The 21055-nt window shown below is 51.9% G+C and overlaps 1 protein-coding gene across 1 annotated transcript in view; it reads left to right on the forward strand.

Moving 5' to 3' along the window:
- Window positions 1–386: 386 nt before the first annotated feature.
- Window positions 387–21055, forward strand: part of ZBTB16 (zinc finger and BTB domain containing 16) — a 195162-nt gene continuing 174493 nt past the window's right edge. Inside the window, exons 1-2 of the mRNA XM_004273381.4 lie at window positions 387–691; window positions 3764–5121. Of these exons, the coding sequence (XP_004273429.1) occupies window positions 3854–5121 (1268 nt within the window). The 5' untranslated portion in view covers window positions 387–691; window positions 3764–3853. The remainder of the gene's footprint in view (window positions 692–3763; window positions 5122–21055) is intronic.

A 21055-nucleotide genomic window follows, 5' to 3' on the forward strand; every position in this document is an offset into this window, starting at 1 on the left:
AGCAGGGGAAAAGAAAACCCGTTTCCAGTGGAAATTAAAAACGTGGGGTTGCATGTGAGGGCTGCTCCTCGCCCCTCACCTCCACTAACCCCACTAAGGGTTCCGAGTCCTTGGCACTCCTCTCCACGAGCTCCTTCTTTCCTCTCGGCTTGGCCGGTGAGCGGCGGCCGCCAGCGCCCCAACAGCAGCTAGATGTCAGGCGAAGCCTGGAGCGCGACGCGCGGGGAAGAGAGGGGAGGGAAGGGGAGGGAAGGGAAGCGGAGGGAAGGGGAGGGGAGGGGTGGGGCGGGGAGCTCGCGCCGGCTCGGCCAGTGCGGGGGGTGGGCGGGCTGAGCCCGGGGACAGCGCGGGAGGGGTGAGGAGGGAGGAGGGAAGGGGGGCAGCTGTGGGCAGGGAGCCGGGCTCGGCCGCCAGCACTAAAGATGGAGAGGCGCCTGGGCCTCGCAGGGGAGGGGGCTCGGCGTTGACGTGGGACGCGGCGGAGGCGCCGCAGCCGGTGGTGATTTGCTAACCTCACGGCACAGAGGAGTTGAGGGCGATGAGAGCGGGTACTGCGAACTGCCGGGCGATGCCGCCGCTGCCGCCGTGATACCGAGAGCAACAGTTCCCCAGCAACACCCCTCCCGACACAGGCACACCCCCCCCCCCAAGAGGCACGCACACCCACCCCACAGCGCCCGGCTCGGCAGTGGTGAGTGGGGGGCCGGGGAGGGGCGCACCGCCCAGCGATAGCAGCGCGCCGGGGCGCCCCGGGGCTGGAGAGGTCTGGGAGGCGCGCTCGCTTCGGCCACTCGGCCGCTGGGCTTGTGCCTTATTTTATTCGGCTTGTTCCCTTCCTGCTGCCGCAGCCGTCGCCAGCGGCGGTTGGGGGTCGGCTAGAAGGGAGAGCCCTGGCTGTCAGCTTGGGCGCAGCTGCCTCCCCAGCCCTTCCGCTGCAGGGCACGGTCGGGGTGAGAGGTGGGAGGCAGAGCGGTCTGCGGGGGCTGAGGGCGTAAGCAGAGGGTTGGGAATCAGGAGGCTTTGTACCACCAGGGGCCGGTGGAGGAGCCGGCAGCCGGTGGGTGCTCATATGTATGCCGACCGGTGCGCGGGCGCGAGATAGGGCTGTGGTTTATTTGTGTGTTTATTCGCCCACCGACTGGGAAGCTAGAATCGGAGGATCCGAGGAGTGGATCTGGGTGCCAGGGGAGCAGGACTGGGAGTCACTTGGGTTTTGTTTCTCTTTGAAAAACCTGGTGGGCTCTTTTTTCTTGATTGGACTTAATCCCCCCGGTTTTGGAGGGAGGGGCTCCGTGGCGGAGCGCTGGAGTGTCTCCAGCGCTCCGGGCCCTCCTCGGCTCTCGGCTGGACCGGCCGTGGCGCCGGAGCTCGCTGTGCGCTCCCGGCCGCGCTCGGTGGGTGCTCGGCTCTGCACCTGATGCGTTCGGGATGCCTTTCCCACCCCGGCGCGCCGGCAGCTCGCTCGCACAGCCCCTGGAAACACGCGCTCGAAATGCGCACTATCTCGCCGGCCCGCGGACCCACTCGGACGCACAGACGCGCTCGGCACCGACTCGCTCGCCTACTCCCCGGGACGCTAGCAACGTGCCTGGGCCGGGCGCGCCGGCTGCTGGCGCCACCAGCTTGAGGCCGGGGACCTTGCCCGTCGCTCTCTGGGGTCATGGCCCAGGGTCGGAGAGGGATGGCCCGCAGATCCCTTCTCGCTTTTCCTCCCACAACTCGCTGTCGGGCTTTTGTGCTTCCACTTCTCCGCGAGGCGGGTCCGCCTTCTCGCTGCTCTCGCCCAGGCGTCCGGCCCGCCCGGACTCTTGCCTTTCGTCCGGGTCTCTTTCGCTTTCCCTCTTCCTTAGCCCGGCTCCCTTTCTCTTTGCCGTCTGGCTTCCCCGGAAAAGTTGCTTCCCCAAGTTTGCTGAAGTCGCCTCCAAGCCTCCGTGGGGACGGCTGGGAGCGGGGCGCGGAGTGGGGGGCAGTGTGAGAGCGCGATCGATCCCCGGAGCTCGAGCGGGTTAGCGCCGGCTTTCTCCCGCGCCGCGGGGCTGGGCGCTGCAGCCAGCGCCAGCCGGATCACGGGCGCCGAGCCGCGGGTGGCGGGGACGGCTGACCAGGGCGCCCTGATTTCCCTCAGGACCCACGGAGCTTGTTTTTGGGGAGATATTCGGGTAGCCTAGCTTTACATCCTTCCGATTGCTCCCTCCTAGTTCTCTGAAACCACGAAGTCTGCGGGGAAGCGCATGGTGGCAAGGCGCGGGTGAATGGTCACCGCTCCCACCCCCTGCCCCAGCCCCACCCCATGGCCTCAGTTCCCACCCCAGGGTGGGAGCAAAAGTGTCTTGATTAGTCGTCCTGTTAACCCTTTCCGACTAACATTTGTGGCTCTGGAGCCAATAGGGTTCCTTTTGGGGGCGGAGGCCAGCAGTGTTCCAAGAGCGAGCAAGAGCCCTTGCTCTGCGTTGTTCCCAGTTCATTTCACTGCAATACTGGCCACAGCTAGGCAGAGGCTGGGAGGGACCTGGGCCTGTGAGGTCTTTCTGACACTCTTTAGACAGGTTTGTGAGTCTCAGAGCCCTGTTACCGATCCCAAACAGCGCTTTGGGAGAGTCCTTTGTCTCCAGCCCTGTTTTCCCTTCATATTCAATGTAACTCCCATCATAGGTGCTGGTGCCAGTATCACTTCTCGCACCTCCAAGCCATTAACAGTATCACTTACTGCTCCGGGTTACAGGACTTGCCCACTCCTGGGAGCCTGTGGGGTACACTTGGAGTTCACGTTCCCAGCATGTGCACTGCTGGCTTTAGGGGTGCATGTTTCCTAGGACCTCTCTATAGGTCCTTCGTGACCTAGCCTACATATTACAGATCCTCCTGACTACTGGGCACTTGTGGGCAGGGGACAAGTGTGCCATATTATGTAAGTGTGCACATGTGTTAACTCTCTCTCCCTCTCTGGCTGGTGCATGCACACGCAGTCGAGATTTTGGATTACACACACAGTCACTCTGAGGTACCCATGGGCAGTGGGCAGAAGTGAGCCAAGCTAGTACATGGGCCACATGTGTGTCTTTCTCTTAGTGCCTAAGGCGGCGGTCAGGGCATGGGTTCATCAGTCCTTTGCAGCTCTGAGAAGAGTGGAAGGACAGAGGTCCAGGAAGGCATTGGCTGAGGGTGAGGAGGTGGGCTGGAGGAGGAGAACCTTGCCCTTAGATTTCTGTGGGCTGCAACTCCAGGCTGCTAGCCCCAGCTAGGCTGGGTTTTGCTCCTGGGGCTACCACGGTGAGGCAGGATTTAGAAAAACTTTGTTTTCAAGATGAGGTTTGCTGCACAGGGTGTTGAGAGTGAAACTGAGTGCTTACACTGACTAGAGGAAGGGGTTAAATCCTTATTCTTTTAAATTAAGTGCTGGGCAACTTCTCATAATCAGTGTTGGCTTTGCATGGGAGCCCCCCACCCTCAGACTTAAAGAAAGCCCAAGACTCACAAGACTCTATTGTAATTTTCATTTTACTTCATCTAACAGATGTCATAGAGCAGTGAGTTGAGCATGTGCTCTAGCGGAACCTTCTCTTTACTCTCATCATCCCTGGGCCTGTAAAGGCAGACATGTACATTTCCAGGAAGCCACTTCCGCTCCATTAAAATCTCCAAGACTGTCTTGCTGCGGGTTTGGGGGAGGTGCTAGTGTTTGAATTCTTACTTTTAGGGACACTAACTAACCTTCCTTTTGTTCTTGCATCTCTTTTGCCTCTTTCCCCCTCTTCCCCTTTAGCCCTCTCCACTGGCCCAGGAAACCCACCCTGCCCTGCCACGCAGAGCCAGGAAGGAAAGAGAGCCTCATGCCTAAGCCTCGGGGAGCACCATGGATCTGACAAAGATGGGCATGATCCAGCTGCAGAACCCCAGCCACCCCACGGGGCTCCTTTGCAAGGCCAACCAGATGCGGCTGGCCGGGACGCTGTGCGATGTGGTCATCATGGTGGACAGCCAGGAGTTCCACGCCCACCGGACCGTGCTGGCCTGCACCAGCAAGATGTTCGAGATCCTCTTCCACCGCAATAGCCAGCACTATACTCTGGACTTCCTCTCTCCAAAGACCTTCCAGCAGATTCTGGAGTATGCGTACACGGCCACGCTGCAAGCCAAGGCGGAGGACCTGGATGACCTGCTGTACGCAGCTGAGATCCTGGAGATCGAGTACCTGGAGGAGCAGTGCCTGAAGATCCTGGAGACCATCCAGGCCTCAGACGACAATGACACGGAGGCAACCATGGCGGACGGCGGGGCCGAGGAGGAAGAGGACCGCAAGGCTCGGTATCTCAAGAACATCTTCATCTCGAAGCATTCCAGCGAGGAGAGTGGGTACGCCAGCGTAGCTGCTCAGAGCCTCCCTGGGCCCATGGTGGACCAGAGCCCTTCCGTCTCCACCTCATTTGGCCTTTCCGCCATGAGTCCCACCAAGGCGGCAGTGGACAGTTTGATGACCATAGGACAGTCTCTCCTGCAGGGGGCTCTTCAGCTGCCTGCCAGGCCTGAGGAACCGACTCTGGCTGGGGTTGGGCGGCACCCTGCGGTGGCCGAGGTGAAGCCGGAGATGATGCAGGTGGATGAGGTGCCCGGCCAGGACAGCCCTGGGGCAGCCGAGTCTAGCATCTCAGCCGGGATGGGGGACAAGGTTGAGGAAAGGGGCAAGGAGGGACCCGGGACCCCAACTCGGAGCAGCGTCATCACCAGCGCTAGAGAGCTGCACTATGGACGTGAGGAGAGCGCCGAGCAGCTGCCGCCTCTAACCGAGGTTGGCCAGGGTCCCCCAGGCCGACCGGAGCCCCCCGCGCCCCCTGCTGAGAAACACCTGGGCATCTATTCCGTGCTGCCCAACCACAAGGCCGATGCCGTGTTGAGCGTGCCGTCTTCGGTGACCTCGGGCCTCCATGTGCAGCCCACCCTGGCCGTCTCCATGGACTTCAGCACCTACGGGGGTCTGCTGCCCCAGGGCTTCATCCAGAGGGAGCTGTTCAGCAAGCTGGGGGAGCTGGCGGTGGGCATGAAGGCAGAGAGCCGCACTGTCGGGGAACAGTGCAGCGTCTGCGGGGTGGAGCTTCCTGACAACGAGGCTGTGGAGCAGCACAGGTAGGCCCCTCTGTACCCATCACCCTGACCCTGAATTTCTGGCCTTGACCCTGCCTTCAGACACAGCCATTCCCGAGGCCTGGGGCCTGGCTCCTCTGTTGTCTTTGCTCTTTGTGAAAAACCACCTGTGGGGGGACACTTTTCAGGTGTGGTGAGGGGGCCTCGGTCTTTCCTAAACACTGGGGGACTTACGCACCCAGTTTCTTTTTTAAAAAAATATGATTTTATTTTATTGATTTATTTTTTTTGGGCACGCTGTGCAGCCTAGAGAAATGGCAATAAAAACACAAATAAACAAACGGGACCTAATGAAACTTAAAAGCTTTTGCACAGCAAAAGAAACCATAAGCAGCTTGCAGGATCTTACTTCCCCGCCCAGGGACTGAACCCCACGCCCTCAGCAGTGAAAGTGCAGAGTCCTAGCCACTGGGCTGCCAGGGCATTTCCTGTGCTCAGTTTCTTACTAGGCTCTTTCCTCTCTTTTTGGCATTTGGGCTCCCATTTTTCTTTTCCTGATGTTGGGTCTGTTCTCCTTTTCCTGGAGTGACTCATCAAGTGGAGGGAGGGAAAAGTGGGGTAAGGAAGAAGGGCCCATGGCCTGGATCTGGCCACGTAGCCAGGTTTCAGGTACCTGAGTTCCCATGTGGTGGTTCCTGCCAAGGTAGCCTGTCTGCAGCTCTGGAGGACGGGAGGGGCTGGAGGCTGCTTAGATCACAAGAGCAGCTGCAGGTTCCAAACGTCATTCCTGGTGAACATTCATCACCAGGAACGTTGCTTCCTCTCCCTTCTCATTCTTTGTCCCTGTAAACACATTTCGAGGGAGTTGATTTAAATTCAAGGGGGAAGGATGGGTAGGAGACACATTGGTTTTGCAACGTGCAGCCTTATTCTTAACCCCTCCCTACTCACACTGAATTAAATACCACTTTGGGCTAGCATTGGCTTCCCTCTGGCTTCTGTTTCTTTCTCTGTGAAATAGCTTTTATGACATGCCTGGCTCAGGTGCTTTTCATGGAGTCACGTTTTTCTTACGGCAGTTTTTCCAGGTGGATGACGTTCTTTTACATAGGAAGATACTAAGACCTTTTCCCAGGGTCATATAGATACTGAGGCAGAGCTGGAATCAGATTCAGGTCTTAACCCTCTTGCACTTGGCTGCCTCTTGGAGCCATCAGTCCTGAAGAGGATCGTATCTACAGAACAGAGGGTTTTGAAAATCGCTTATCAGAAGTTGAGTAAACACACAGGGAACCTGTAGTGACTTCGGTGTTCATCTGCATCTGTTGTAAGGATATGCCCATCACATTACCCTGGTTTCCTGGGTCGGGTGAATGGTGTCAAGAAGTCCAGTTTCTCTTGCCGTCTGTGATAACATTTCCCTGCACACCCTCTTGCCTGCTGTTTTCCTGATCTTGGGTGGATTCTTCACTTTTGCCCTCTTCTACCCTCCCCCCATTCTTCTGTTGACTATTCAGGAGCGGGTGTGAAGGAGAGGGGGTGGGGGCATGGAGGTGGAGGCTTTTGGCGGTCATCTGATTACCCCAAGCTGAGCTGGAACCTGCTCCAACACCGCTTAATGGGGGGCTCTGAGACCTACCTTGTGGAAAGTGCTGCTGAGCTAAACATAGCCGATCCTTTTCCGGCAGGGTGCGAAAAGTAACCGCGCCACTAAGGTGTGTCTTCGTGATGTTTGTACTGCTCAGAAATAGACCGAGGTTGTGTTTGTTTTTGCTCAAACTTTCCTAAAGAGGAAACCCTCTCCCCAAACTTGACCAGATAGATGATCATCCTCTCCGGATGTGAATTATTTCAGTTATGTGCTATAAGAAATGGGGTATAGTGGAAAGTAATTAAAAAATATATATTTATTTATTTATTTATTTGGCTGTGCTGGGTCTTAGTTGCGGCATGCGGGATCTTTAGTTGCAGCATGTGAACTCTTAGTTGCGGCATGTGGGATCTAGTTCCCTGACCAGGGACTGAACCCAGTCCCCCTGCATTGGGAGCGTGGAGTCTTAGCCACTGGACCACCAGGGAAGTCCCAGGAAAGTAATTTTTTAAATTGAGGTATAATTGACATGTAACAGCTTCAGGTATACAATGTAATGATTTGATATTTGTATATTTTATGAAATGATCACTGTGATAAGTCGACTTAGTTAAAATCCATCACCGTACATAGGAATTTTTTTCCTTGAGCACTTTTTTAAGATCTGCTCTCTTAGCAACTTTCATATATGGAATACGGTATTGTTAACTGTAGTCATCATGTTGTGTGTTATATCCCCAGGGCTTATTCGTTTTATAACTGGAAATTTGTACCTTTTGACTACCTTCACCCATTGCTCCCAGCCCCTGTTCCCTGGAAAGCAGGGTTTTTTTCTGGCTTCTTGTTGGGTCTTGTTTGCTTCTTTTTACCTGAGAGGGCTGCAAAAGCTATTACTCTCCCAGGGGTTCCAAGTTCCCATTCTGTGGGACCCTTGTTCCTCTGGGGAGAGGTGGAGGGCTGGCTGTGGTCTACCCCGTCAGAGCATGGGTGGCAGAACTAGCCGTATAGAGCAGTGAGAGCTTGGCAACGTTATGGAGCTGTCTTGAGCCTTGTTTTACTCTCTTTAAAATGCAGGTGGTCTGTAGGGTGGGATGCTGAATTAACGAAGTAGCATCCAGAAATCCCTGGAGCTGTGACTGGCGCTTAGTAACCAGGAGGGTGAGGAAGGGACCCTGAGACTTCCATGTCGCCTGGGTCTCGTCTCTGCATCGCCCCACCTGGCTCTGTGTTCTAGCGTGTAGTGTCCACAGCACTGCCATCGACGGGCTGAGTTGGCTGCGGGGCAGTGCCGAGGATATCCCCGTCCTTGGGAGCTTGTGATGGCAAGCCGCCAGTCCTGGCGTCCTTGGCCTCACGCTGTGGGCTGCTGACACGGAGACTGTGCTTTTGACTGAGGGTGGAAAGTAGGCTGCTGCAGCCCAAGAAGCTGGAGCCTGGGGCTGTGCCCTGGATGGAGAGCTGTGAGTTCTCAGGAAGTCAAGGGTGGAGAGAATGTTCCCGTGTACACTCCGCCCTCCCTCTGAACGGCAGCCCCTGGCTCCTGATCAGGTGTGCTTTTTGGGGGGAGACTTTTCCTCTCTCCCTGTCTCTCAGACCTCCAGGATTAAGGTCTGAGAGACAAGCAGAGACTTCCCTATTTCCTACTGCTCTCTGTTCCTTCCCCCACATCACAAGTCCCAGCGTAGCACACACAAAAAGGCAAGGCAGAGCAATCAGAGTGGGAGATCTGATGTCAGGAGGCTGTGGAATTGGCTGTGAATGTGACAGTGATGAACATGATGAAATAACAGGCTACAGGATTTATTTTATTTTGTTGTTAAGCCAGTAGGCTGGTAGGTAAAGGTTAGGTACTTGCTAGTTATTGTTGTCTTTCTTGTTGGTGGGGGGCGGGCAGAAGGGCATGGAGAGGAAGGAAGGGGAGAGTGTTAGGAAGGGATGCAGGAAGGAGGGTTTGATTCTACAACAGACCATCAGTAGCTTTCCTCACGACTTGGTCCCAAGCTGGTGAGAGGGGAGCCTGCTGGCCCAACAGACAGTTTGAATGAAACTTTATAAAGTTGTGGTCCCTGCAGTGCGTGGTGAGATGTAAAAACAATGTCAGATGTAGCCGTGGATTGATGGAAAGCCCACAGAGATGCTATCTGGGTAAATCACACAGGGCTTACCTGCCTAAAGGACCCAGAAGGCAGTCAGAACAATCAGAAGACCTGCTAGATGAGCAGATCTATCCAGGCAGATGCAGGAGTAAGTGCTGGACCCTAAAACCTTCCATGCCTGCCCGTGTTACAGAGGGTAATGTCTGAGGGAGGGAGGGTCACATCAGGAAGATTGGACTCTCCTTCCCTAGACTCAGTCTCTGTTCTGTCTCTCTCTCCCTGAAAGGCTGAGCCTGTTCCGCATGTAGCCTTGTCTGGATCTGATCTAGGGACCAGCTCTACCAGGCCAGGTGCACCTTCTCCTTCTTAGAGTTATATACCTGTGATAAGATTACAGGGAACTGTGGTTGACTTAAGTGTCAACACAGCCCTCGTGGTCCTGTCTCCCCAGGCTCATATAGCTTGGTCTTAATATGTTTCTGAATTTAGTGCTGCAGAATCAGAGTGGGATGTGCCTTCCCAGGAGCCTCTGGGTCTTCTACAGACAACAAGCCCTTGGATAGCTACAGTGTGTATCCTGCACACACACAGTAGGAACTCTTTCCTGGTTCTTGCAGGAATGCTCAGGAGCCACATGGGTGGGCTCAGCCTGCTTCCCCCACTCAGGCGTGCAGCCCTTCTCAGAGGCTTCCCAGGGCCAGCCCTAGGGTGCAGGAGCCACATCGCTGAGATGTCAGGGTTCTGCCTGGCCCTTTGCCTTGGCCTCTCTCAGGTGGCCGGCTGCTCGGTTTTCAGTGGTTGACCGTGTAGAGGAGCAATAGCCGTTGACCTTGGCTTGGCCACTTGGGGAATGGAGAAGCTGCCCTGAACTCTTGGTCCTCTCTCATCGTTCTGCCAACTGTAGGCACCTCTGAGGTCAAACGAGATTCTATTTGGATAAGAGTATGCAGTGGGATAATGATGGCAACAGCAGCAATATTAATAATGCCTCTTATTGGTTGTTCTACTTTCTCCTTTGCAAAGCAGCTTTAATGACTTTATCTCTCTTAACCTCACAGCCTCCGCTCAGGGGGTGCAGGTCCCTCATTCCATATCTGTGTTGATATAGTCTGAAAAGCTCTGAAAGCTAAAAGGCTTTGTGTAAGTTTGCAGCAAACTCATTTAGTAGCAAAACCTGATCTGAACTGATGTGAGGCTATATTTATCCTGCCTATTTTGAATATTCATATGTTTTGCTGCAAAAATATTAATGTGTTTGATTACAGAGTGCTTCCCTAGACTCCTCTGGGGCTGGTGAACATTATAGTCCCCATAGTTCCTTGCTAAAATCGGAACAGTTTGGATTTCTGAAGCACCCAAGGGTTTTGGGTAAGGGATTGTCAACTGTTATCAGCCCCAACTTACGGAGGAGGAAAATGAGCTTTGAGTGAATGACATGCCCAAGGTCACATAGCTATAAATGGCTAGAGCCAGGAGCTCGGCTCGCCTTCTAATTCACAGTCCTGGGTGCTCCGCGCCAGGCCATATAAGCACATGGGCATTGCTCTTCTGGGTCAGATCCATCTGACCTAGTCTTTGGGTGCCAACACCATCCCTAAGATACCACCGTTGGAGGCTACAGCTCTGTTCCTTGACGTCAATCCTAAAGGTCAGTTGAAGCCCAGCTTCTCTTAATAGCTATTTATGGCTGCTCTGTCATTCACAGATTTGCCCAAATCCTTTCTGAAACCATTTCTATTTCCAGGAAGTATCCTTTTGGGGCATGATGAATGACTTAAGTTGATAAGCTCGTGGGCTTCTGGACATCTATTCTGTTGGAGAGGTCACTGGTTGTGAAGAGAGGAAGATGGCTTTGTGGTGGTGTGTCCTGCCATTTTGGGGGTGGGGCCTGTACACTCAGCTCTGTAGTTTTTGTTTTTCAGCTCTTGTCACTGTTGTCCGTCTCTTTTTCATTGTGAGCTTTAACTTCTTCATTTGTAAAACCAGGCACTTGGATGAGCTATTTCTGGATTGTTGAACTCTTAAAAAAGTTCTCCTTTTGCCCCTTCTGCACTCACTTACATCTTCATGAAGCCCTTTCGGTCAGTTGGATTTTGCTCTGGTTTGGCAGTCAGCCAGCTAAAATAGGGGGTCCTATTTGATTTCATTTTGTCTGCTCTGACTTGGTTTTTTAATACTTTAACCTGCTTAGGGTTACTGAGTCATCTGGGATCTAGACTGAACTCTTGGAAATTTTGAAGATGAGCTCTTTTATTTTCTTTCTAATGGAAGAAAGTTGCCTGCTCTTTCATCTCGGTGAGAAGTCCCATTTTAATTTGCTGTCACTATTGGTTAGAGCTGCTAATTGCTGGAAGGAAAGGGGAAGAAAGCTTTAGTTCAGCAATACTTTTCCCTCCTGCTTGTTCTAGGAAAACTATTTGTGAATCTTTAAAATAGTGATTATCCTAAACTGTTAAAATCAAAACTCCATTCACAACTCCGATTTCTTGCTAATTCAGGGGAAAAACATTTCCCGTTATTTTAATTTTTAAAAATTAATGACTTTAAAACAAGTCCAACTGAAAGCCCACGTGTGAGACATAAAAGTCTTGCTAAATGAATACAGGCGTGCCTCAATTTGCCCATTGGAGGGTTCTGGAATTTTCCACGTTAAGTAAGGGTGTTCTTAGTCAAGTTCTGTTTTGGTGGTTTTAGGTGAAAAGCCTGACTCGGTTGGTAGTTATTTTGTTAGAAAGGAAAATTTATCACGGCATCCCCTCTCCCCGACCTCCAACCCCATGTTTTTCCCATAGTAAATGGGCATTTTGAGCAAATTAGACTATCTGGGTCAGAATCCCGATTTCACCACTTACCAGCAGTGTGACTATGGTTACACGACTTAACCTCTCTGTGCCTGTTTGCTCGTCTATAAAACGGGAATAATAACAGTACCTACTCACTGGGTTGTTACAGGAATTAATCAGTAAATATTTGTCACATGCAAGGAAGGATGGCAGAAAGTAAATGTTTGCTATTGTATTTTTGCTGCCACTGTTGGTGTGAAGCTGGCAGTGCAGGGTAAAATTTGTGTTCGTGTTGGTTCAGGTCCTGCTTTCCCCCAGAGGTGTCAGTTTATCCAGCACCTAAGAACCGCTGCCTCTGGGTCCGTGTGTTTGGAGCTGATTCACAGTGAGCACCTGCATTTTCCCCCAAAAGCTGATCTTTCGTAGCACGGTGGCCAGGGTACCTTTGTCCCATTGACCTGAAGCCTGATGAGTCATTCCAGCCCTCATTTAAATTTAGCTAGGCAGCACTCCACGGTCGGTCATCAGTTCCAAATGCCGAGGCGGCTCACTGATGCAGTGTCCTATTGCCTGTGCACGTGGTCAGGCCAGCAAATCACTGTGGTCGGGGCAGAGACGGAGGAGAGTACAAACACCTTCTCACCCAGAGAAGTCTGAGCTCGTGGATGTGGCGTGTTCCAGAGCCCCTGTCCTTTCCCACCCCACAGTGCAGGATGCTTCTAAGGGAGGATTCAGCAAACGTCGCTTTGAGTGCTTGACACGTGTCAGGTTCTGTGCTAAGTGCATTCATAGTCAGAATCTTCTCAAACCCTCCAGCTGCCCTGCAGGGTGGATATTCGTTTCCCATTCCCTGATGGGCAGAGGGAAGCCCGAGAGGTTAATGGACTGGCCCCTGGTAAGTCGGTGAAGGGTGGCACCAGGGTTCGTGCCCAGGTCTTCTGGCTTCATGTTCATTCCATAATGTCCTGCTTGGATTTTCAGCCCCTGATGGAGTCAAAGGGAAGGAGGGACACAGGAAGGACCAACTCATGTTCCCTGCAGCTGCTGACCAGGAGGCTCATCGCTTGGCTTCCTCCGGTGGCTTGAAAGGAGGGAGGGAGAATGCAGCTTACCTCGAAGGGTTTGTGTCTTTGGGGGCTGGGACCACATGGGTCCATCATCTCTAACAGACATACAGAGAGACCAGCTTCCAGTGATAGAGGGCTTTTATGCTGACTCCAAAAACAGAAAAAAGGGAGAGGAAAAAAAACCCATTTACAAAAATAAAAATTCCATGCCGTTAATTTCATGCCAGCATAATCAGAAATTCCCCTTTCTACTGTTTCCCCTTAAAAGCCCCCGTGTCCTTATTATGCTGGCTCAGTCTGGAAAAACTCTGGTTGGGTTTTGACTACATGAGGCTTATCTCTGCAGCTGCAAAGAGGGGATCCGGTATTTTATCGTCAGCATGGAAACTTCGGCTAAGAACTCGCAGAAACCTGCTTAATTCCATATTCCTAGCTCACTTTCGGTTCTTGTCCTCAAGACCTGATTTTCTTGAGCAGGAAGAGATTGTGTTTAGCTTTGCAGTAAGAAGAAGCCAGGTTAGGTAAGAGAAAGAACTTCCTGAAACAGTGGGACCTCACTGGCAAAATTATTAGAAGATGCAGTCCGAAATTTTGATGGGCGGAGGAGTTGTGTGCCAGTTGGAAGTGGTGTTTCGAGGTCTCCCCTCTTCAGGGCCATCTAGATCCCCCCAGGTGATAAGTAAGGACGTATACACCAGGCATGCTAAGAAGGAGACCCACACCATCACCCCTGTCTTTGTAGGGGGCAAGGTGTGGAGGGCAGGGGCACAAAGACCCATCTCAGGTAGACTTGGGTTTGAACGCTAGCGCCTCACTGTGAATTTGGGCAGATGGCTTCACCTGTCCGACCCGTCAGGCTCCTTTTCAGTGAAGTGAGGTTAGCGCCTTACCTCTCAATGTGATTCAACCGTGTTAAATGAGGTACCGTGTAACATAAAGCACACAGCAGGGACTCACATGTGAGGCCGCCTCCCTTGCTTCCCGCTTCTCCTGTGACCCGGCCTGACAAGGGAACCTCTCACTCCACGCCGCAAGCCACCCTCGCCTGGCATTGGCCTCTAAGTGGATTAGCTGAGCGTTGTGATCTTAATGCCATTAGGCCTGCTGGCACAACTCTCCTCGCCATAGTGAGAAGCAGATGTGGCCGACCCTAATGGCCTTCGGTGATCCATCAGGCCCGGAGCGCCGGGGGAAAAACATCATGAGTGTTAATTTGGGGGAGTCTTTTATGGTAGCTGGGGGAAGAGTGGAGGGATTGTTTGAAATGTATTTATTTAGGCCGTTCAGCAGGTTAGATGCTGCCGGGGGTCTACCGTAGCTAAAGCCCCCTCCTCCCCCCACCCTCCTCTTTAAAGAAGGCCCCTTCCCAGCCCTGAAGCCCAGGCCTGATTACTTCCAGAGTTGGAGAGACAACTTAGCAGGCTCTTGTTTCTTGCCGATGTACCTTATTAGTAGCACCTGGCATCATAACCCACTAATGGGAACCAGCGCTCTCCTCCTGCGTGGCCAGTGACAAGTAGGCCTGTCAGCCGGAGCTCGCCATGCGAGGAAGTTCCTATTAGCTTTATGGTCAGGAGAACTTGTCCTGTTCAGGAAATGAATGCTGCCGCTAAAGGTCCACGGCCCTGACCCTGGCGGCATAACCTGTGCGGGCCGGGGAGACCCCGCTCAGGATGCTGGGGATTTCGGCCCCTCTCTGGTTCTTGTCATATGTAAAGAGGGAATCATTGTGGTATGTTGCAGCCTTGAACTTTTGATTTATTCAGCGAGAGCGACTTAACCGTTTCCATGCCTGGACGGCTGTGTGGGGACAGAGCTGAGGGTGTGTGCCTAGGTGTCTGGGGCAGAGGACGGAGCCCTTCGTGCTGGCCGGGGTCGTCTGTGGGATTCAGGGGAGGACGCTTTGCTTGCTTTTGCCTTCCCGGAGTGTCTGGATGTTCTGAGGGAGGCTGTTGCCTGCAGAACGGTGGGAAGCTGGGAGGCGTCGCATCTGCAGCGGAACCTGGGTTTGAATGTATCCTCTGCCTGTTTGGAGCTCCACGACAGATCCCTACCCACCTGCTTCCTCACTGCGAGGAAGTCAATTTCATACTTGCTGCCATGATGTTGTTCATAGGACGGTGCACACGGGTCACCCAGGACCATGCACGTGGCATGGTCTCAGGGCACAGTGTTGGAAAGGATGTGCGTTTCCTTTATTCTCATCATAAAGTGGTTTTTGAAATGGAAAAGAATGGCAGAGCACTTTTTTTCCTTTTCACCCATCAAGACCATTTTTCCCCCTCATCACAGCCTAGAATCTTTACGGAGAGACGACTTACTTAGGTGACTGCTGCTTCTGTATTTTTCAGCCCGTGAGTAATGTTTCTAAATGTGATTTTCATGGAAAATAGCAGCATTTGACCTCATTCTTGAGGGGAACTTTGGCCTGACTTTTTGAGAAGAGACGTTTGTGTGTTGTCTGGCAAATGGATGCGTCACTTTTGCTGCTGTTGCTGCCGCTGCCTTTTTTAAAGGCCCCTGGTGACAAAGGAGTGAACTGCACTGAGTGTCGCCAAGAAAGGGCGGGCCTGTACGGGGAGGGCTTGGACAGGACATCTCCTTCAGAAACTTCAAAACAAAGCTGTCCCTCTGTCTCTGTCACTTATGGCATCGTTGACAGTAGTTCAAGGAGAAATAATAATAAGTTCCTACCGACTACGGGGATGGGTGCAAAGAGGAAAGGAGAGACGTGGTCAGCGGTGGCAGCAGCTGGACCTGGAGTCTTGGGGAATGGGACCCTGGCTCATCGCTGGGCACATACACACCCTCAGGAGGTACTTCTCAACCCGTCAGCCCTCTCTGCATCCTTTCAAATAAACAGCAGCTCCTGCCCCTCTGCGAGCAGGTGAAGGCTGCTTTGAGGGCGTTCACAGAGTACGGGTTGGAACCGTTCGCTGCCAAAGTGAAATCGTGACAGTTGTCCCCTCGATACTCTGCTAAATTAAGGATCCGCTAACATTTCTGAGTCTACCTCCCTATATACCCCACCCCCGTCCCCTTGGCAGAAGGGATGAAGACGGTACCTAAAAACAATGTGAAGCCGCTGCTAAATCGAGGGACTCTAAAAACATTTTTCTTTCCTTGAAGTTGAGCGTGGAAAACCAGGGCTGGACTCCCAAGCACTGCAGACCCGTTGAGGGCCCGGGGCTGGCCCCTTCCTCAATTCCTAGCACAATGGTTTTCATTGCCACCGCTCCCCCCTCCTTCCCCGCTTCATAATTATCCACTATTATACTTTTTGTGTCCTGACAGCTACAGAGTGGGTTTTGTTTTTTGAGCTGAGTAGCTGCTAAATATTCCCCAGCAGCCAGATTCAATGGCTCGAGGCGGGGGGGATAGGCCAAACCTTGGCATCCCCTGTTGCAAAAGTGAAAAATATTTCTGTTTGCAGTTAATTTTAGTGGCAAGCAGATCATGTTAACTGGATGTAATTGCTTCCAGATATGGCGGAGGGTTTTGTGTGTTGAGATGAAGGGTCTGGTAAGTGCTTACTTCCTGTGTAAATTAGCCTATTCCATTCAGGCTTTCATTCTGGCCAGCCCTGGATTCTGTCATTCTCCCATGTTCCCCCTCCCCAGCCCGCAGCCTGGTGTGAGAAGCAGCTTGCTCCGTCCGCCCCGTCCGAGTGCAATTCTTTTGTCACTTGGAGCCACTAACCTCTTGGTGCTTGATGTGAATGTGCCCTTAAAATAATGAGAAGGATTTGAAAAGATGCCACCTGGACCCACTTCTTGCTGGGCAAAGGCAGATTTGCAGAGCCCAGGGGCAGCTGGTATCTCCTGGTCATGTGGATGGTGTCTCAGAACCCAGAACTCCTGGTTTTCCTTGGATTTTTTTCCCTGCTGCCCTCTGACCCCTATTCCCACCTTGGAGAATACCTTTTTCTCCCTTTCTGAACAAAGCACATTCCAGTGGGTCTGAGTCCCAGAAAAATGAAACGGCTGTTGCGAGGAGGAGAAGCTTGTGGCCATAGAGAGTTCTATTAGTCAGACACGAAGCCACCGCTCTTGCAGAGCAGGTTGGACCAACACACACACCTGCCCCTTCCTGCAGAAAGAGAGAGGCAAATCCACCCAGGGAATCTTCTCCAGGTTCCTGTGGGTTTCCAGGGTTGGAACCGAGGAAAAGTGTTAAGATCCAAGTTCTCCCAAATTCCGATTTTGTTCTGTGGCCAGTCCCACATTCTTAGTGCTATTTGCATAAGAGATTGCTGTTTATCTTCCTGTATCAACTCCACTGATAACCCCTGTGGTCTGTTTAACAATCTATGAGGAGTAGATTACTTGATAAATGCCAGTTTTTCCAATATGCAAAGATAAACTGTTGGGGTCAGGGTGAGGGGTGGTATTAGGAAGGAGAGACCAGGTGGGGAGCCAGGACCCTCTTTCAGATTAGGATGGAGATGTGTGAAGGCACCTGATGGCAGAAAACAGGTATCTTGTAAAATACAGCAGCTGCATTTATCACACAGTTTATCAGCTTCCTGCCCTCCCCTACTTTGCTCCCCCTTCGTGTGGACACGCAGCCTCTGCGAACATTTCGCTGAGCGGACTGTCAATGCCCATGTTCATACAAGAGGGAAAAGGGTGTAGGCAATCTTTGCCTCTTCAGTTCCTGCTGTTTTCTGCCTTAATCCTCTCCCACTCCCACAGGTTGTTGGCCGATAAGTAATGTGTGCTTACAAAAAATATGTAAATCTGAAATCTTAGATGGGTGGACTTTTCCCACCTGCGCTGAATTTGCTTCTTTAAGCAGGGCGCCGGGTTCCGGAAGAAGCCAGGTGAAAAGAAAACTTCTGACCCCATCACCTAGTCAATAAGCTGTCTGAGAATCAAACAAAAGAGTTTGGACTGGCTGCTAAAGCTAGGAACCCAACTGATAGCTTTGTTTTGATGTCCTTGTAATGTTTGCAGATCACGGAGGGTGCTATTTAGAGCAGGGGGTATCTACCAGGACAGACTTACTGGGAAGTTGAAACAGTGAGCACAGAGTCCGGGAGATGCTAAAGATAGTGAGACACAGCCCGGGAATTGGGGTGGGGATGACAGTTCCTCACGCAAGGGAAGAGGCTCTCTGAGATGTTACGGAGGTGGAGGTTTCCAGGGACGGTGTGCGGTGATGGAAGAATGCAGGCTTCAGAGTGAGGCAACCTGGATGAAAACCCAGGCTCCAGAATTTGCTAACTGGATACCTTGAACAAGTTACTTGGCCTTTCTGAGCCCTCATTTCCTCGTTCCGTAAAAAAATATGTGGCTAATACCTTTTAGGTGGTTATGTGAATAAAATATGTATAAAGAGGGAATTCCCTGGTGGTGCAGTGGTTGCCACTGGACGCTCTCACTGCTGTGGGCTCAGATTCGATTCCTGGTCAGGGAACTAAGATCCCACAAGCCATGAGGTGCGGCCAAAGAAAAAAAAGAATTATAAAGTGCGTAACACAGTGAAGGTACTTTGCAAACGGGCACTACTGAGCTTTAGAACCTGCTCTTTTGGCTCAGGGGAGCAACTATGAGAGGAACCAGTGACATCTTTTGTTTGGGGCACTGCTAAACTGAGGCTAGTACTGACCCTGTGCTAGCAGCCAGCAGGTGAAATGATAGAGTAAGTTGAATGCATGGTGAATGTAAAGGTCTCCATTTGTGAAGCGCTCCTGCCATTCTAAAGAAGCCTTCATATCTAATGAGTGATCACTTAACCCTGCGATGAGGCCACGGCCCCAAGCATTTTAGAAATCTTTCAGAATCCTTTCCAAAGTCTGTGCTACATTCTTTTTTTGCCTTGTGCTTTGGGAGGGTAGATTTGACTTTGGGAAATGGTCAAAATAATTCCGTGACAAATCTGGTGACTATAGTATGCGATGACATTGGTGCCCGTGGGCTGACTCTGAAGGTGGATCTTTGGAAAGAGTGTGTAGAGCGGGCTTGTCAGCTCAGCCCCGGGGGTGCACGTTGGCCTTACTTCTTTGGGTGGGAGGCGAACAAGGCCAAGGGGCTTGTGATTTCCAAGCGCTGTCCCAGAAGGAGTCACTGCCACTGATCCCCCCACCCCCCACCCCTGGGCCTGGGGTGGACTCCTCTCATTGCTGGTGTGTCTCTGCATTTGTGGAGTTTGGGCCCCCAAGAGGCACTTCTGGCATTAAAAAATCTAGGCTCCACGAGTCAGTGTTCCTCGGAGTCAGGAAGGGTGGATCGAGGCCTGACACACACCCTCCGGGGGGGGCACAGGAGGCTGGGGGCTTGAATGTGAATCCTGCCTTTATCTCTTGGGAAGGCTCTGGCAGGTGAAAGGAGCTTGTGTGTTAAAATCCTAGCCTGGTACCCGGCACATCCTCAGCGTGATTAGTCCCCTTTTCTAACCGCCTTACTTGTCCTGAACACCTGGAGGGTGGAGGGAGGAATATTTGTCTTTCCTCTCCGTGGGAACCACCACTGGGCTGTCAGTTGAGCTTACATTCACCTTGGGATTGTCCAGTCTGGATCTTTGGTGACCTGGCTGAGCAGGGGCACGGCGCTTAGGCTGTCTCTCCCTCTCTCTCCTCGCTCTCTGCATTATTTATAGTAAACCATATTAGAGCCGAGTGTTAAAGTGGAAGGATGAGTCATTCCATTGAAACCATTGATGACATAAATAAAAGCGAAATGCTTACTATGTGTTTTGCCCAGTATTCGAGGCCAGGTTGTGCTAATGTGAATGCTCCCAAACTGGATCTGTGAAAGAACACATATGTGGGGAAAAATTCAGGTCTAACCAGAGGGAAGTTAGTTATTGAGAATCCATTTTCGGTATCTGCTTTCTCCCTTCTATTTACTTCCGATCCATATTCAGATCCTGGCTGTCATCCTTCCTAATGAGATGGACTGGCTTATTCACTCGCTGGGGTTTGTTTATTTTGGGAAGGTTGAGGAATAGTGCAAGGGGGGGACTCTGTGTGCCCCCGACTTCATCCCTCTTCTCATCACCTGTTGAGGGAAAGCACTCAGAGCTCTCCACCTGCTTTGCAGCTGTGGGTTCTCAAGGTGACCAAGAATCATAAACTGTTAGAGCTGGAAGAGCCCGTAAAATTGTTTATTTCAACATGCTCACTTAGGGTGGAATAAGTGGAGGTCCAGAGAGGCTCTGTGATTCGCCCAAGGTCACACAGCAAATTAGCAAGGACTGGAACCATAGCTCTCATTCCCTGCCTACATTCCTTCACAGACCTCCCTGTGACTGCCCAGGTCTGCTCCCCGCTTCCACCAAGGAGGAGATGATAAGAATAGAGTCTGACTTGAGAGCAGTCTCAAATCTTTGGATATGCTGGGTGGATTTTGGCATGGTGACTGGCCTCGTGGGGTACTCATTAACCTCAGTGGACTGATGTGCATTGAGTCCTTTAGTTTTACCGGCAGTGCACTGCTGGGGGTTTAAGTATTCATAAGACCTGGGACTTGCCCTTGAGGAGCTTATAAGTTGAGCAGAGAGGAGCTAATACTTAAAATGTATATGTGTATATTGATACCTATGAGAGAAAGTAGAAAATGGAAAGATTATGTTAGATATACAGAAAAAACACAAGGCAATTAAGAGATGAAGGGCCTTCCACCTGGAGGGATTTATTTTTTAAAATATTTTTTTATCTATCAATTTTATTTTTTTGGCTGCATCGGGTCTTAGCTGCGGCACTTGGGATCTTCGCTGAGGCATGTGGGATCTCTCGTTGTGGTGGGTAGGCTCCAGAGCACGTGGGCTCTGTAGTTGCGGCACGCGGGCTTAGTTGCTGCACGGCATGGGGGATCTTAGTTCCTGGACCAGGGCTTGAACCCGTGTCCCCTGCATTGGAAGGTGGATTCTTAACCACTGGACCACCAGGGAAGTCCCTCATTTTTAATTTGAAAGAATTTGTTGAACACTTACTGCGTGCTGGCCATCAGGTTAGGCCCTGGGAATTCAGTGGGGAGTAAGAGAAAAACAGAGCCTCTGGCCTTGTGGGGCTTTCTGGGTGGGGGAGAGGGAGATTTAGCTAGCGTTCCTATTGTTGCAATTGTGATAAGTGCTAGGATCCTGGGTAATATAACTTCCTTGGGCTGGAATGAGGGTGATTCATACTGGAATGGTAGGTTGGGGTCAGATGGAAGTGCCAAAAAAATGCCAGACCAGGGGAGAGGACAAGGCAGGGTGGAGGGGTGATGAGAACGTGGGCGGACCTGAGGGCAGATTTTCATGCTGCCACTTGCAAACTCTGATCTTGGCCACATGCCTGAAACACTGTGAACCGTGGTTTCCTCATCCCTACGGTGGGGTTATCATGTGGGATATCACAGGGGCTAGCCTGAGGATTTCAGATAATGCAGTTAACACATTCTGCACTGTGCCTGGAACAAGGTAGTTGCTCAATAAGTATAACTGTTGTTAGTTTGG

This window comes from Orcinus orca, chromosome 8 (genome assembly GCF_937001465.1).
Source record: "Orcinus orca chromosome 8, mOrcOrc1.1, whole genome shotgun sequence".
NCBI classification, from domain to species: domain Eukaryota; kingdom Metazoa; phylum Chordata; class Mammalia; order Artiodactyla; family Delphinidae; genus Orcinus; species Orcinus orca.